The 17,764-nt window shown below is 43.0% G+C and overlaps 1 protein-coding gene across 2 annotated transcripts in view; it reads left to right on the forward strand.

Moving 5' to 3' along the window:
• Nucleotides 1–16,453, forward strand: part of LOC123989418 (multiple epidermal growth factor-like domains protein 9) — an 88,074-nt gene extending 71,621 nt beyond the window's left edge. For both annotated transcript variants that reach the window (XM_046290421.1, XM_046290422.1), the window contains 3 exons: nt 2,014–2,163; nt 12,346–12,609; nt 13,069–16,453. In XM_046290421.1, coding sequence (XP_046146377.1) covers nt 2,014–2,163; nt 12,346–12,609; nt 13,069–13,535 — 881 coding nt within the window. In that variant the 3' untranslated portion in view covers nt 13,536–16,453. The remainder of the gene's footprint in view (nt 1–2,013; nt 2,164–12,345; nt 12,610–13,068) is intronic.
• Nucleotides 16,454–17,764: the final 1,311 nt, after the last annotated feature.

The raw sequence follows: 17,764 nt of genomic DNA on the forward strand, positions 1-17,764 counted from the left end.
AGGTTCACATTAATTCACCGTCTCTTATGAAGGGGGGAAAGTATGTAAAAATCCAGTTTTTCCTAAGAAATTCGATTTCACCTTGAAAATGACTGTTAATTTGTGGGAAAATTCTTGTTACGCAGTACACCCATACGTAGAATGTATGCACACATGACTGTAAGTCGCTTTGCATAAAAGCGTCTGCTAAATGGCATATATTATTATTATATTATATATTACTGCCTATACTTGCCATATTCTGTAGGCTAGTTTATGTTCAGACTGTATGTAACATTATAGAAGTTCTCCTGTTGGGATCCTAATGAAAGCACTAGGGCTGTCCCCGTGTCTTTTCTTTCAACAAATCGATTGGTCAAAATTCAAACATATTTTTCCATATATAGACACACCCTAGGTGTTTTTAATCAAATCAACTATATGTAGGCTACTGAACTTCTGATGCTTTAATAACCACACTGTTTGATTAAATAATTAAGACCCACAAATTACTTAAGGAAACCAGAGATTAAGATCCAACTATGTAAAAATAGCCTACATAAAGCCAACAAATGAAAACATTGCAGCCTGCAGCTAGAAAATGTCCTGATAAAAATGAATTCCCTATCAATCACATTGGCTACCCATGGCCTGTCTGCAATGAACTTTAAATATTGTATCAACTAGGTGGCCAGAGACTGGCATGAGCAAACGTGCAACATTGTATAAAATATTCTGGGCCCTGAAGAGTTTCCTGCACCAGTGAGCTTTTGGATAGACAACTGTAGGCTATTTATGCAAGGGATAAGAAGTAATCAGGTATTTTATGATGTTTCCACTGGATCAGAGCATTACATTTAGCCCTTTTCATGCTGAGTAGTTATAGAAAGGGAGAGAGCTGGAAATATGTTTTAAATACTTTGAGGAACTATTGACATTCTCAATTGATTCTAGACTTTGTTTACTTGCTCTTTGAGGTGAAGAAAACCTTTCTTTGAGAAGCTCCACAGTTTATTAATGGTGGTAAAGTTAAGACAATCGCAAATACTATCAGACAACCCCAAATCAGCACATGTATAGGCCTACATTTGCGCGCAGGCCAGGTATACTAGTCCTACATCTATGCTTAATCAGGTGCGAGTCCTTACTCAACATTGACAGGAGCATTTCAAACAAAAGACCATGAATAAATTGCCGACTTGTAAATGGAATGACATTTGTTTTAAAGCTTGAGTAGCATAGGTTGTGAGTTCTGCAAACATAATGTCCACTCTGACAATGACAACGGTAAACGACTGTAATAATAATAATATATTGAATGCATTAACAAATTATTGTATCCAAACAAACATTGCAGATTAGAAATGATTGGAATTAACGGTAAATGTAGGCTACTACTGGTGATATATCTTATGGGGAATTGATAGACACAGCAAACCATGCACACAATGAAGTTATGAAACAATGAATACACAGGAAATGGCGGGAGAGAGCGCATTCTGGAGGGAGAAGTCCCTTCTGCATCTGAGCCACACTGCCATTATTCTTGGACTGTGTCATCCCCGCAGCCTCCTCAATGGATTAGTCCACTGAGACAGGAGCAAATCAAACAGGTGTCTCTTGTGCTATGATATATTTACAACTGCACAATTTTTAAATGTATTATTATTATTATTTTTATTTTATATTTTTTTTAAGCCTCTTGACCAAACAATCCACCAGTTTACTAAATGGGGTCAGCCCTAGAAAGCATACACAGTTTGAACACTGTTCCTCCCCCTATAGAGTCACTTCCTGGTCCTCTGAGCTTTGCAGTCACATGAACTCTTTTGCACTTCCAGTTACCCGGCTGAGTTTTTTTTACAGCCCTCTGCCTGTCTTTTTCCAACTCAGTCAGAAACTCACTCTCCACTGCCCTGCGCACTAGTGCCACTTCCGCCCTTCTACCGTTGTGACTCTACCTCAGTCGCTCAACACTGTGACAGCACAGTCAACTGTTTACTTAACCCCTTGTCCCTCCTCTTTTTCTCTCAGGCATCTGCTTGAACTGCCAAGGGAACACCAAAGGACCCGGCTGTGAGGAATGCAAGTATAATTTCTACCGGAGGCCCAGCGCTGCCCTTACTGAAGTCTGCGTCCCCTGCCCCTGCTCCAGCGTCACCTCTTCTGGCAGCTGCCACCTTGGTGAGTCTCCGAATCTACTGCGCCACTGACCATCACCTCATTTAATAACTCTGACAACTCTGGCTGGCTGTGTCTCTCCCCTTTGTGGGCAGGAAGCAGGGAGGCCAAAGTGGGAAGTGCCCCTACATTTGTTTTGGTTTACAAGACTGACTAACTGGCTTAATTATGAAATAGTAGCTGCCAAGAAGCAGCCATTATAATTTTCGACAGACACTAACAAACAGCAGAGTTTAGGTCCTTTTGACTAGAGAAGGTTTAGGATTCAGTAAAGGACCAATGCTCTATCCCCCTCTTAGTCCATTTTCTGTTTCCTATTGAGATTTGTTAACAAACCACGTCTATGAGAACATTTTCAATGTTTCATCATGTTCACAAGTGTTGTAATAGCCCCGGTTGTAATAGCTTGTTGTCTGTCAGTGCAGTCAGTTGTTCCATGCCAAAGTGGTGTGTTTTTATCTCAGTGGAGATCTCTCTCTCACCTTCTCTCTCTCACCCACTCTCCCCTCCCTCTATCACCCCCCCTCTCAATTCAATTCAATTCAACAGGATTTATTATTATTTTTAAAAGATAATAAACAAAAGTGAAATAAACAATCAGAAATTAACAGTAAACATTACACTCACAAAAGTTTCAAAGGAATAGAGACGTTTCAAATGTCATATTATGGCTATGTACAGTGTTGTAACGATGTGTAAATAGTTAAAGTACAAAAGGGACAATAAATAAACATAAATATGGGTTGTATTTACAATGGGGTTTGTTCTTCACTGGTTGCCCTTTTCTTGTGGCAACAGGTCACAAATCTTGCTGCTGTGGTATTTCACCTAATAGATCTGGGAGTTTATCAAAATTGTGGGTCTGTGTAATCTGAGGGTAATAAGTGTTGCTAATATGGTCATACATTTGGCAGGAGGTTAGGAAGTACAGCTCAGTACACCTCATTTTGTGGGCAATGTGAACATATCCTGTCTTCTGTTGAGAGCCAGGTCTGCCTTCAACGGCCTTTCTCAATAGCAAGGCTCACAGAGTCTCTAACTATAGTCAAATCCTTCCTTCATTTTGGGTCAGTCACAGTGTTCAGGTATTCTGCCACTGTGTACTCTGTTTAGGGCCAAATAGCATTCCAGTTGGCTCAGTGTTTTTGGTTAATTCCAATGTGTTGCTGTCCTAGGGCTCTGTGGGGTCTGTTTGTGAACAGAGCCCCAGGACCAGATTGCTTAGGGGACTCTTCTCCAGGTTCATCTCTCTGTAGGTTATGGCTTTGTTATGGAAGGTTTGGGAATCGCTTCCTTTTAGGTGGATGTAAAATTGGAACTACTTTTTTCTGGATTTGGATAATTAGCGGGTATCGGCCTAATTCTGCTCTGCATGCATGATTTGGTGTTTTACATTGTACATGGAGGATGTTGTTGCAGAATACTGCATGTAGTCTCAATTTGATGTTTGTCATATTTGTGTTAATTCTTGGTTGGTGAGCGGACCCCAAACATCACAACCATAAAGGTCAATGGGTTCTATAACTGATTCAAGTATTTATAGCCATATTCTAATTGGGATGTCAAATTTTATTTTCCATTTGTTGACGTAGAAGGCCCTTCTTGCCTTGTCTCTCAGATCGTTCACAGCTTTGTGGAAGTTACCTGTGGTGCTGATGTTTAGGCCGAGGTATGTATAGTTTTTTGTATGCTCTAGGGCAACGGTGTCTACATTTACATTTACATTTAAGTCATTTAGCAGTCTAGATGGAATTTGTATTTGTGGTCCTGGAAACTGGACCTTTTTTTGGAACACCGTTATTTTTGTCTTACTGAGATTTACTGTCAGGGCCCAGGTCTGGCAGAATCTAAGACCAAGCACCAGATCATCAGCAAACAGAATACGTTTGACTTCAGATTCTAGTAGGTTGAGGCCGGGTGCTGCATGCTGTTCTAGTGCCCTCGCCAATTAATTGATACACTATAAATACAAAAGTATATGGACACCCCTTCAAATGAGTGGATTTGGCTATTTCAGCCACACCGTTGCTGACAGGTGTATAAAATCTAGCACACAGCCATACAGTCTCCATAGACAAACATTGGCAGTAGAATGGCCATACTGAAGAGCTCAGTGACTTTCAACATGGCACAGTCATAGGATGCCACCTTTCCAACAAGTCAGTTCATCAAATTTCTGTCCTGCTAGAGCTGTAACTGCTCAGCTACGAAGTGGTAGGCCACACAAGCTCACAGAACGGGACCGCCAAGTGCTGAAGCGCACACTCACTACGAAATTGCCCCTGGAAGCAACGTTAGGAGCTTCATGAAATGGGTTTCCAATGCAGAGCAGCCGCACACAAGCCTAAGATCACCATGCGCATTGCCAAGCAGCGGCTGGAGTGGTATAAAGCTCGCCGCCATTGGACTCGCCGCCATTGGAGCAGTGGAAACGCATTCTCTGGCGTGATGAATTATGCTTCACCGTCTGGCAGTCCGACTACCGAATCTGTGTTAGGCGGATGCCACGAGAACACTACCTCCCCGAACGCATAGTGTCAACTGTAAAGTTTGGTGGAAGAGGAATGAATAATGGTTTGGGCTATCCCCCTTAGTTCCAGTGAAGGGAAATCTTGACTGGCCTGCACAGAACCCTGACCTCCACATACTTTTGACATTTTCTCAGTACATTGTTTTCACTGAGGAAATGTACGAGTCTGTTGCTAATGATGATGTAGAGGATATTCCCAAGGTTGCTGTTGACTCATATCCCATGGTAGGTATTGGGGTCAAATTTGTCAACACTTTTGTGGATTGGAATGATCAGTCCTTGGTTCCAGAACTGAGGATGATGTTTGTGTTTAAGTATAGCCAATTGGAATTTGTGGTCTGTGTATATTTTATAATTTCTCCTCTCTCTCTCTGTCTCTCTCTGTCTCTCTCTGTCTCTCTCTGTCTGTCTGTCTGTCTGTCTGTCTGTCTGTCTGTCTGTCTGTCTGTCTGTCTGTCTGTCTGTCTGTCTGTCTGTCTGTCTGTCTGTCTGTCTGTCCGTCCGTCCGTCCGTCCGTCCGTCCGTCCGTCCGTCCGTCCGTCCGTCCGTCCGTCCGTCCGTCCGTCCGTCCGTCCGTCCGTCCGTCCGTCCGTCCGTCCGTCCGTCCGTCCTTTCTTTCTTTCTTGAGATAAAGGCTCTTTAGAGGACACTGATCAGACCGGGTGTTTTCTGATCTGTTTTTAAAAAATGGCTTCTCTTTAAGACCTATTCTAGACTGATATTTAGCGAAGCAAAATTCTGTCTGGTGATCCCAGGCCATCTTCTCACCATAATCTACCACCTACCAATCAAATAGCCTTTGGGGTTTGTTTCATTTTATGAAGCCTTATAACGTTAGCCCCAATTAACGGCAAGGTTTATTTAGCAATCCCTGATTTAAAGTAGTTTTCTCTAGAAGGAGATGGCACTCTATAGGGATCAATGCCCTGCAGAACGATTCTCTTACAAGCAGGCTTAAGTCATCTATCAAAGTGATAAATGCATCCAATATACATCCTATCCTCCTTGAAATTACTCCTGATGCTTCCTTCTTGTGAAGGAGAGACTGCAAAAGTAGCCATTTCACAGTGATTAAGCGCTTTGTGTTTGGACTGCAGGGTAAGTAGGCAATTACTGACCTTCACATGGATAAAAAGTGGACTTTCACCAGGCCCCTCCATATTCTGAAATTGCATTTTTGTGCCCCCTACCAGTTTTATCATTGGAATGTGATACAAAATGAGGCTACTGTGTGCTTTAGGACCATGCGAACGCCTCCGGGCGGTCAGGTAGGCTGTTTTGGAGTGTTTATCCGACAGGAAAAAAAGGCTATGCCCCCCCCCCACTTCTAAAACCAAAGTTGCGCCCCTGCTCATAAGGCCATTCATGGAATGACTTGAAATGCATTTTCACTAGAGATTTAGATTTTCCATTGAGCAGGCTTTTTAGTGCAGGAGTTTGCCTAATCTGGGTTATGAGAGTTTGCATATGAACTCAGGATTAAAGGGATAGTTCACACATGATAAAATATTTTTTAAATGTCATACCTTAAAATGAGTCTATGGGCAAAGAGAGACATTTACATTTTACATTTAAGTCATTTAGCAGACGCTCTTATCCAGAGCGACTTACAAATTGGTGCATTCACCTTATGACATACAGTGGAACAGTCACTTTACAATAGTGCATCTAAATCTTAAAGGGGGGGTGAGAGGGATTACTTATCCTATCCTAGGTATTCCTTAAAGAGGTGGGGTTTCAGGTGTCTCCGGAAGGTGGTGATTGACTCCGCTGTCCTGGCGTCGTGAGGGAGTTTGTTCCACCATTGGGGGGCCAGAGCAGCGAACAGTTTTGACTGGGCTGAGCGGGAACTGTACTTCCTCAGTGGTAGGGAGGCGAGCAGGCCAGAGGTGGATGAACGCAGTGCCCTTGTTTGGGTGTAGGGCCTGATCAGAGCCTGGAGGTACTGAGGTGCCGTTCCCCTCACAGCTCCGTAGGCAAGCACCAGACAGTTCCAATGTGTTACTTAGCCACTGCCCTGGAATGCTGTTCAGACTGTAGGCGTGCCATCTCTCAATTAATTCAAACCAAGTTATTACACAATCACTTTGAGGAATAGCAACTCTGCCAGGGATTGTATCATTAAACAACTTGGTTTGAAGGTATTATGATGATTTTAGCCTACATTTTTTGGGGGGAATTGCTTATATTTAAAGGCAAGGTGCAGTCAAAAACTTGATTTTGAAATAATACTGTGAAATTGTGGAAAGGATGATAATGCCCTTTTAGTGTAAGAGCTGTTTGAAAAGACCACCTGAAATTTCAGCCGGTTTTGGTGGGATGAAGCCTTGCCCTGCGTGGTGACATCACCAGGCTGTAAATTAGTTAATAGATCAATAAGAAAGAGAGTTCCAAACCTATCTGCCAATAACAGCTAGTTTTCAGTTTTTCCTTCCCCAGTCAGACCACTCCCCCTCCCCAGTCAGACCACTCCCCCTCCCCAGTCAGACCACTCCCCCTCCCCAGTCAGACCACTCCCCCTCCCCAGTCAGACCACTCCCTCTGCCCAGTCAGACCACTTCCACTCCCCAGTAAGACCACTCCCAGACAGTCCTAGCTAAATTCTTGCTTGAGAAATTGCTCTTGGCTAAGAACCACATATTAAAAATGTAATTAAAATTTAAAATATATATTTTTTTTTTAAGTCACAGTAAGATACTTAATTGCTACCCAAAAATGATTTGACATTGAGATAAAAACGGTTGCATTGGACCTTTTTAAAGTTAGCGCATGTAACAGTATACCAGTATACCATCAAATTGTTTAATTACTTACCACCACCTTTAATGGCAATTGATTCACTCTTGTCCTTCATACTCTACCTATATAATGGCACAATATATTAGATGTACCTAGATTGTCCTTGATGTGGAAGCGTCACAGCTGTTTTAGCACCGTTCAGTCCTCATTCAATCCTTTTAGTATCTATTGATGGATCCAACTCCCCGTCTGTCTGTCATTTAACTACACACACTACTACTACTACTACTATTCACTCACTCACACAGCGTTTAATGCACAGTAAGAATGATTGACAGCCAAACTGAAGGGACCAGAGAGAAGGAGACTGGTTGCCCTGGCAATGCCAACAAGTGTTAAAATGCCTGTACCCCTGATAATGCACTGGGAGGGCTGTGAAAGCCCCTCTGGCTAAGTTGATGATGGGGATAAATGCTCCTGCAGTCCAATGCATACAAATGGAGGGTCAATCAGATACAGTGCGTCCTGGGGGGCTTTTGTCTACCGAGCAACGCCTGGCTGCTGACTATGAAATAGGCTAGTATCTTCTTTAATAAAATGTTATGCTGTTTCAAATGAAACAAAATACCCTGCTCTTGTTAAAGCTTTTAGAATTAGTTTGGTTTGCTTGTTCCAGAGATTATTACATCCATTCATCCAATACTTCACTGACTGTATACGACAGCAGCATTCTGAATGGAATTCTGTGTGTTATGTTTGTTTATTTGAGTTAGTAAATCCAAGAAGGATAATGTAGCATTTTATTGCATTTTATTGCCTACCAATCATAAAATCTCATTTTATGGCTATGCCGATATTGGATGGGTATTTCACGACTCATTCACATTTTTACAACAAACTTATGCATAACTGCTTCTTCAGCACGTTTAGGAGCATGTCTTCTCCTGTTAAACTTACAACCTGGTCCCTAGATTTGGATGTGCAGTGGGGGCAACAGCTTGACCCCTTGAGCGTGTTTTGGGTGGAAGGTATCCTAGCTTTTAATAGCGTTGGTCAAGTAACTTAAAATTCGCTGGTTCGAATCCCTCAGCCAACTGGGTGAAAAATATGTCTGTGCCCTTGAGCAAGGCAACCCTAATTGCTCTTTTAAGTCGCTCTGGATAAGAGCGTCTGCTAAATAACTAAAACATTTTTTTTAAATAAAATAAATGTGCTTCGGCACGTCTCATCTCATTCTCCACTGACTCAGAAGATTGAAGTGTTTTCTGTGGAGGAGAGAGGGGAGGGAGGGGAGATTCTTGTCATCCACTAAGCAGTGAAGGAAACTGGGGGGAGCCCCCTAGCTACCACATGCCTCCTCGCTCGTGTGTCCCAGATCTTGGTTTCGTTTCACATGCTCTGTCTAGCATGGGTAGCATTGGTCATAGCGTCACTGGCCAAGAAGCTGAGAGAATTGTAAACGAGAGACTAGGCTACAGTATAACAGTATCAAGCAAACAGGCTTGGAGATGTATAATATAAGGGTCGTGTGGGTTGAGGTCTCTATCAGTCACCTCACAACACCCCTGACCCATGGAAATCCAAAGCCATTTTTAATATGATGTGATAGAAGGAAACTGCAACAAAAAACAAAACATTTTTAGTTTATTCATATGCTGCTAAATGCTGAATTTCAATATACAATACATACAGAACCTCATAGATTTCAGACCAATGCTAACTCTTGTAGTTTTGTGAGCGTTTGCCATCTAGGGAAGGATCCATCCTCCATTAATTTGCTAACGGGTCAGAAATTGGGCCATCCTGTGTACACATGACCCAAATCTATGAATATGTCACTTTGAGGTTTTAATTAACTACTCGAAGGCCTTTTAATGTCTTTTGGGAAGAAGCCTCTACACTGGTACTCAGTTAATAATTAAACAATTCACTAGATAAATGATCAACATGGTACTGTACATACATGTAATGTACAATCGTTTCAAGAGGCAGTTTTTCCTGCTTTTCCTGAGTCCTCATTTTGAAAGGTAGAGTCTGCATGCTGTGTTTCCTGTATGTTTGTTAGTTCCTTGTCAGTGGTGCTGACAGATGAGTTTATTAAGGGCCACGCGTCCAGCTGGCAGCCACCCTGCTGTTTCCATCCACAACACAGGAGCAGACCAACAGTACAACTTCATGTCATCCTGTAGTTTTCAGACCAGAGGTTCCCCTGCTTTGTTTCCCCCTCCAGGGCCACTCTATATCCCCAAAAAGTATTAACACCCAGTGTATATGAAACACTGAGTACGTTTACATGCACATTAATCATTTGATATCCAACTGATTATGGCATTAGTCATGTAAAAAACACCTTACTCTGCTTATCCTAATCGATATAAGGTCAAAATCGAGGTAACACAATTTCCCCTCTGCTGTTCACTGGAAGCTGCACACTGAGATAAATAAGGTATGGTGGGACAAGGGGGCGTCAGAGGTTCCAGTTTTGCTTTAGTTATGGCCATGACCTTGTAGGCAATTTCTGCAGACAGATACAAGTCTGTGTTTTGACCAACATGAATACAGCAGTTCTGTATGTTTAAAATGGGACTCCCCTGTGGCAAAGGTCAATTGAATTGCCCATGAAGGATTTATCACATTTGCAATGCAAATGATTTTACCGTTTCTCTCACTCTGCCATATGACACTTTTTCACTAGAGAATGTAGTGTCATTAGGCTCCCTACACACCACACAGGTTTTAATTGTCTGGCATGTACCACACAGGTTTTTAATTGTCTGGCACGTACCACACAGGTTTTTAATTGTCTGGCACGTACCACACAGATTTCAAGGAGTGTCTGAGGAACCTGAATACTTCCAGCATGCGTCACTAACCTGTCATTGTGTGCATAAGCGTGTGTGTGAAATTAATTTTCAGCCTCTCTGCTGCAACAGTAAATGCTTTTAAATGAGCCCCTCTAATATTTCACTAATTGTCACCGCCTTCTATTTCCCTACTGTGACTGATGATGGTCATTATCCTCCTAGCCTGTTATTCTGCACATTACCTGTGAAATTGGTTTAGCTCAAAGTGTGTACCTCCTGAGTGGCAATCATCTGACGAGTCGAGGTTCTTTGATCTGCTTGGTTTACATTCTGTTGGCAGTCCATTGCAGAAGGCAAAGTGAGAGAAGGTACAGAGAGGGGTTCTAGTGCTTAGATTTTAGATTTATATTTCACCATTCACCAAGCCTTTGCAACAGGAGCAAATTTCACACCTTTTTGTTTATCTGCCTCACAATTGAACAATCATAAGGTAAAGTTAACTCAAATGGTAAAACAGTAGAAGAAATGGTGCTTTTGCATTCTTTAATTACCTCTCGTTGCCATAAGAGCAAGTGACTGATCGATTCATTGATATCTGACAATACATTTGAAGTCAGTAGTCACTCTTAATGAAAGCTATTAAACTACCTTACCCCCAGTGGGCAGAAGTGTCTGGGAACGAGATTACTGTACACACAGTCTCTCTGGCATGTTTTTTCTCTGAAGACTTTGTGGGCCACGACACATCCATTTTGAGCTTAGTGATTAAAATTCAGGGCATAAACAAAGACGATGCATTTTGAGGAAATCTTGTTATGGTTTGTTTTCACAGTTAGTTTGAACACGACTCGCCTCTGGCGGATAACAGCGACTTCTGTTAATCCTTTTTTTCATTAGATTTGGAGTAAAGATGGCACAGAAACAAAGGCAAGAGTGGAACCAACCACACAGATTGTGGAGCTCTGCTGTAGAACAGAAATGTGTCAGTCATATATTGGGGATTCAGTTTAATAGTACAGGACACGCTGCTCATGCAATTCCACCATTTAGGAGGTGCATGAATGAGAGAATGGACACAACACCTTTCTTTCTGATATTATTTGTTCTAGACTGTTTGGCCCTGTGTACTTCTGGTTGTAAAAATGCATCTGGTGATACTATTGTAGCCACAGAGGGACATTGGATGTTTCTGGTCAACTAGGTGTACAGTATGTGCAGAGGACAAATCACTATCTTAGTGTGACGGGATCTTGGTGTCACAGGATTGAAAGTTAGTGTACTCAGCTTCTTGATGGTATCCTAGCATCTTTGTCAATAATATATGTAATTTAGCAGATGCTTTTATCCAAAGTGACTTAGTCATGAGTGCATACATTTTACATATGGACAGTCTTGGGAACTGAACCCACTATCCTGGCTTTGCAAATGCCATGCTCTACCAACTGAGCAAGACCATGATGTACTGTGTGTTGACTTCTTATCCACAGAGAGAGTAAATGAAACCCGTCAATATAACTTTACCCTGCACATTCCTGAATGCTTCACATTTGAAGTTGTCTCTGGTGGAACTGTAATGTTACATCTCTGCCACTGTGCTTATGCTTCCTGAGAAAAGTTGTTTTGTGCAGAGATTTGCCGTCCAAAAAATAAATAAAAGGACGTCGTAATATTAGCGTTTTGTTCTCACAAAAAATGTCTTATTGTGGTGTGTAAAGCATCATTTATATTTTTCCGTTTGAAGTGTTCAATTGTCTATCATACAAGCACAACCCATGCTACAGTCAAGCACAACCCATGCTACAGTCAAGCACAACCCATGCTACAGTCAAGCACAACCCATGCTACAGTCAAGCACAACCCATGCTACAGTCAAGCACAACCCATGCTACAGTCAAGCACAACCCATGCTACAGTCAAGCACAACCCATGCTACAGTCAAGCACAACCCATGCTACAGTCAAGCACAACCCATGCTACAGTCAAGCACAACCCATGCTACAGTCAAGCGCTCCAAAATGTTTATCCCATAGAATGCTACCACCACCTAGTGGTAGAAGGTCTTCTTGACTCCCCACACTGAACCTTGCTGTGATGTTTCTATCTTCCTCCCAGACCCCAGAGGACAATCTGTGTGTGACCAGTGTAAGCCAGAGTACCAGGGGCCCCACTGTGACCAGTGCAGGGGTGGCTTCTACAATGCGGACAGCATCTGCCTTCCTTGCAACTGCAGCAGGAATGCCGACCCCGGGACCTCGCCCCGCATCTGCAACCCTGAGACGGGTCACTGCCTGAGCTGCGTCAACAACACGTCGGGGAAACACTGCGAGCGTTGCGCTGAAGGATACGTGGGTAGTGCCATCATCCACAGCTGCAAAGGTCAGAATCATTCAATAATAATCAGAATGTTTGTTCTACTGACTATCTTTCATGTGGATGACAAGCGCTTCAAAGAAATTAACTCTGGTAGTGTTAAATTTAATCTCGCTTACTGTCTGTGTTAAATGAACATTTTGACAATGTAACTCTAATTCAGTGTTATTTTGTCATCACTCTTACAAGTGTTAATATAATACTAGATTATAACAATGGATAACAATGGATTCATATGTACACTGTGAAAGTGTTGAATTTCACATGGAGTTAAATATACATTAACAACGTTTCTCCTGTAATCACCATTGAATAATTCCACTGTAATATTAAAGATGTATAATAAAATCAACAAACAAAGCTGAGGATGCATAATAGTAAAACAATTAGCAGTGACCTTTATCAAGAGACAAGACAGTGAAGTGTTCCTTGTGCTAAACAGACACACTTGCCTCTCTTCCCCAGCTATAGTCACTCCCACCCCTGAGCAGAACACGACAACAACCACCACCACCCTGACCCTGCGCTCCACCATCTCTACCCTCTCTAGTGGCCACACTATGACTTCCAACGCCACCACCACAGCCTCCAGCACCACACCAGGTCTCCTCGCCAACACCACGGCCGCGATCTCCGAGGTCTCCTGGACCCAGTTCAATGTCATCGTCCTCGCGGTGATCATCGTGGCAGTGGTGGTGCTGATGGGCGTGGCGGGCGGTGTCTATACCTACCGCGAGTACCGCAACCGCAAACTGAACGCTCCGTTCTGGACCATCGAACTTAAAGAGGATAACATCAGCATCAGCAGCTACCACGACAGCCTGCCTAACATGGGGGACGTGTCGGGCCTGCTGGAGGAAGAGGCCAGCATGGAGGTGGCGCCCAACGGCCAGCTGGCGCTTAGCAGCCCCATCAACATGTACAAGGCGTGATGATGGGCCATGGGCGGGGATGCTTCTTCTTCTTTGGTGTTTTAACGGCGGTGTGCAAGCTAATGTTTATTGGTGTTACCGCAGCCTTCTGGACTAGTGTGGTAAAGACTCATCCTCTGGGAAACTGTATTCTGTCCCATCTCTACCACACCCACCAACCCCACCCGTGGTGGTCACACCCACCATGGAACTCTGACTGGGGGAGGGATGTCTCTGACTGGGGGAGGAAGGTCTCTGACTGGGAGAGGCAAAGATGGGGGGAGGTTTATCATCCTGTCCTCAGGATTTTAATAATAAATGATCTGCTTGTTGCAGTTACTAAAATGAGGAGGAGCTGGAAGGATGGACTAACTACAGAATCAGAAATCAAGTGACTTCTGAGTCACCCAGACTGGGAGAAAACAACCTGAGTTTGAATGGTTCAGAAGGGCCTGGGAATTTGAATGGTTCAGAAGGGCCTGGGAGTTTGAATGGTTCAGAAGGGCCTGGGAGTTTGAATGGTTCAGAAGGGCCTGGGAGTTTGAATGGTTCAGAAGGGCCTGGGAGTTTGAATGGTTCAGAAGGGCCTGGGAGTTTGAATGGTTCAGAAGGGCCTGGGAGTTTGAATGGTTCAGAAGGGCCTGGGAGTTTGAATGGTTCAGAAGGGCCTGGGAGTTTGAATGGTTCAGAAGGGCCTGGGAGTTTGAATGGTTCAGAAGGGCCTGGGAGTTTGAATGGTTCAGAAGGGCCTGGGAGTTTGAATGGTTCAGAAGGGCCTGGGAGTCTTTGTGCCCTTCATGATTCAACCTTTGAGCCACAGGGAACCACATTGACCTAGGAAGAGAGTGAAGGTGAGCATGTAGAGGTCCGTGAAGGCTGAGTGTCCAGCCAGGCCTATGAAACCAATTAACTGAAGCCCACTCTGAAACGCTGCATCACACAATCAAAAACATACTGAATATTGACAGTATGTGCACCTCTTCAAATACACATCCTCAAACACTATGTTTGCACATAGAGTACTGCACACACATGCACAAGCACTAAATAAAACACACACACATGCAGACCTTGTACCATAATAAAACACATACACACAAAATAAAGAGAGCGTGTATTGTCCTGGTTGGTTTCAATGGAGGATAACTTGCTTCAAAATGGTTTATTTACATTGTATAATGAGAGAGAAAATGGACAAAGTTTTGCCTACAATTATGATTCATACAACACTGCTATGGGGCCATTTTGGTATGTTTTGACACTAAAATGAAACGATTGCAGGGTTCTGGTACACTGTTAAGTCTAGGGCATCTATTTCACTTGGAGAAAACAAGAGGCTCCAAATTTTAAACAAGTGTTTTTGTTTATGTTATTTGATAATTTATTGCTTTCTGTTTTCCTCAATAAGCTTTCTGCTAATGTGTTGCACAGACAGATTTTAGCCATGCAGATGCCAGAAGGCCCATTACATAAAATGTATTGGTTTACAGCTGAAACTAAAGTTAAGGCAGGATAAGTCATTTTCATGGTTTCTTATTTTATTCATAATAATAATAATAATAATGAACTGGATTTGTGTAGCAAGTGCTCAAATGGTTTTACTATTATCCACTACTTCCACCTGGATGAGTTCAGTAGGCATGAAACAGAAGAAAAAGACTGAAACGTGGAGACACTACCTAGACTTGTTTTCGTTTTCTGTTTCAAAACATTTTACCACCCGTGTTACCTACTGAACATGACCCAGCTGTCACAGTGGACAGATGAGGAAGTGCATCATACAAATTAAGAATCAGGGGGGATTATGTGGGCATGATTGTCTGAGGGCCTGACTGGGAATTTAGCCAGGACAGCGGGGTTTAACAACACCCGTACTCTTGCTACTTTTTTGGAGCATAGCTAGTAATACTTATGGAAAAGGATGAAACCATTTAGCGGTGAATTCAAAAGCATGCGGAAATAGGGAGGGCAGAGCTCTTTCCCAATTATTTTGAATGCAACGCAAACTGGTTTGAATTATGAGATTTGGGAGAACTATTGTCACCATACCAGGTTTCTTTGAAATTGTAATTACCTAACAATTCCCACGTGCACCGAGTGTACAAAACATTAGGAACACCTTCCTAATATTGAGTTGAACTCTCTTTAGCTCTCAGAACAACCTCATGTATTCAGTGCATAGACTCTACAAGGTGTCCAAAGCGTTCCACAGGGATGCTGGCCCATGTTGACTCCAATGCTTTCCACAGTTATGTCAAGTTGGCTGGTAGTGGATCTCTGCTCTGAATAGCTCGTTCAATCTCATCCCACAGATGCTCAATTGGATTTAGATCTGGTGACTGGGCAGGCCACTGTTGTTTGTGGAACCATTCCAGGACAGTCCTAGCCTTGTGGCATGGGTCATTTTCCTGCTGAAAAAAAATCCATTCGCAGATGGATACACTGCTGCCATGAAGGGATGCACTCAGTGTATATCAAATGTCTAGTTTCAGTTATCAATAATGGTTCTTACCTTCCTTCAAGCTGCTCAACGGATCTGAAGCTCTGACCCCCCCCCCCCCATTTCCCTGCAATACATTTCTCCCCATCTTTCCACCTAGAGATCATGTGCTTTTAGTGCCTCAGGTACTGTCCTGCTCATTGTAAATATGAACATGATGTACAGATTTGTTGTAAATAAGAAGCTACTATTGTAGATAGGAGGGTGAATTCTTTTCAGGACTGGGAAATTCTGGGCCTCTTCTCTGGGTTGTTTTCACATCCAGGCATATTAGGGGTATTCTCAACTCTGATCTCTTCCCATTGAAACAACATACCAACCTTAATTCTTCCATAGAAGCATAGGTGCTGAGATTTACCAGATGCCTTTTCTGTCCGATACACCTTGTACATACCACAGCTAATGTAACCTACCAAAATTAAACTCTGTTTTTGTTTAATTTTTGTGTCAGTGTTGTTAATTTATTATATAAATGGTTCAATATGCAGAAATTGCTCCGGCATTTCCTGTTTGATAAAATTTGAATTGTTTGCCAAATTTCAGTTTATGACAGAAAAGCAGTCATTGTGTACCATCTAATGCACTGTGAATTGTATTTTCAGTTTGAAGCTGGTGTACAAAACCTAAATTAAATGATGCAAAAACTAAACTTAAGAACGGGAAGCATAGAAATAGCACACATACTTTAGAACAGATCTACCACTTCTCACTTAATATGGAGTTGGTCCCCCCCTTTGCTACTACAACAGCCTCCACTCTTCTGGGAAGGCTTTCCACTAGAATTTGAAACATTGCTGCAGGGACTTGCTTCCATTCAGCCACGAACATTAGTGAGGTCGGGCACTGATGTTGGGCGATTAGGCCTGGCTCGCAGTCGGCATTCCAATTCATCCCAAAAGTGTTCGATCGTGTTGAGGTCAGGGCTCTGTGCAGGCCAGTCAAGTTCTTCCACACAAACCATTTTTGTATGGACCTCGGTTTGTGCATGGGAACATTGTCATTCTGAAACAGGAAAGGGCCTTCCCCAAACAGAATCGTCTAGAATGTCATTGTATGCTGTAGCGTTAAGATTTCCCTTCACTGGAACTAAGGGGCCCAAACCATGTAAAAACAGCCCCAGACCATTATTCCTCCTGCACCAAACTTTACAGTTGGCACTATGCATTCGGGCATGTATCGTTCTCCTGTCATCCGCCATACCCAGATTTCGTCCTTTGGACTGCCAGATGGTAAAGCGTGATTCATCACTCCAGAGAACGCGTTTACACTATTCCAGAGTCCAATGGCGGCAAGATTTAAACCACTCCAGCCTACGCTTGGCATTGTGCATGGTGATCTTAGGCTTGTGTGTGGCTGCTCGGCCATGGAAACCCATTTCATGAAGCTCCTGACAAACAGTTCTTGTGCTGACGTTGCTTCCAATGGCAGTTTGGAACTCGGTAGTGGGTGTTGCAACCGAGGACAGACACAATTTTACACTGTGCGCTTCAGCACTCAGCGGTCCCGTTCTGTGAGCTTGTGTGGCCTACCACTTCGAGGCTGAGCTGTTGTTGCTCCTAGACGTTTCCAATTCACAATAACAGCACTTATAGTTAATCGGGGCAGCTCTAGCCGGGCAGATATTTGATGAATTGACTTGTTCGAAAGGTGGCATCATATGACGGTGCCACGTTGAAAGTCACTGAGCTCTTCAGTAATGTAACGTCGTTCGTCTGTTGAATGAAGAGAGTCAGACCGAAATGCAGCGTGT

This window comes from Oncorhynchus gorbuscha, linkage group LG11 (genome assembly GCF_021184085.1).
Source record: "Oncorhynchus gorbuscha isolate QuinsamMale2020 ecotype Even-year linkage group LG11, OgorEven_v1.0, whole genome shotgun sequence".
Taxonomy (NCBI): Eukaryota; Metazoa; Chordata; class Actinopteri; order Salmoniformes; family Salmonidae; genus Oncorhynchus; species Oncorhynchus gorbuscha.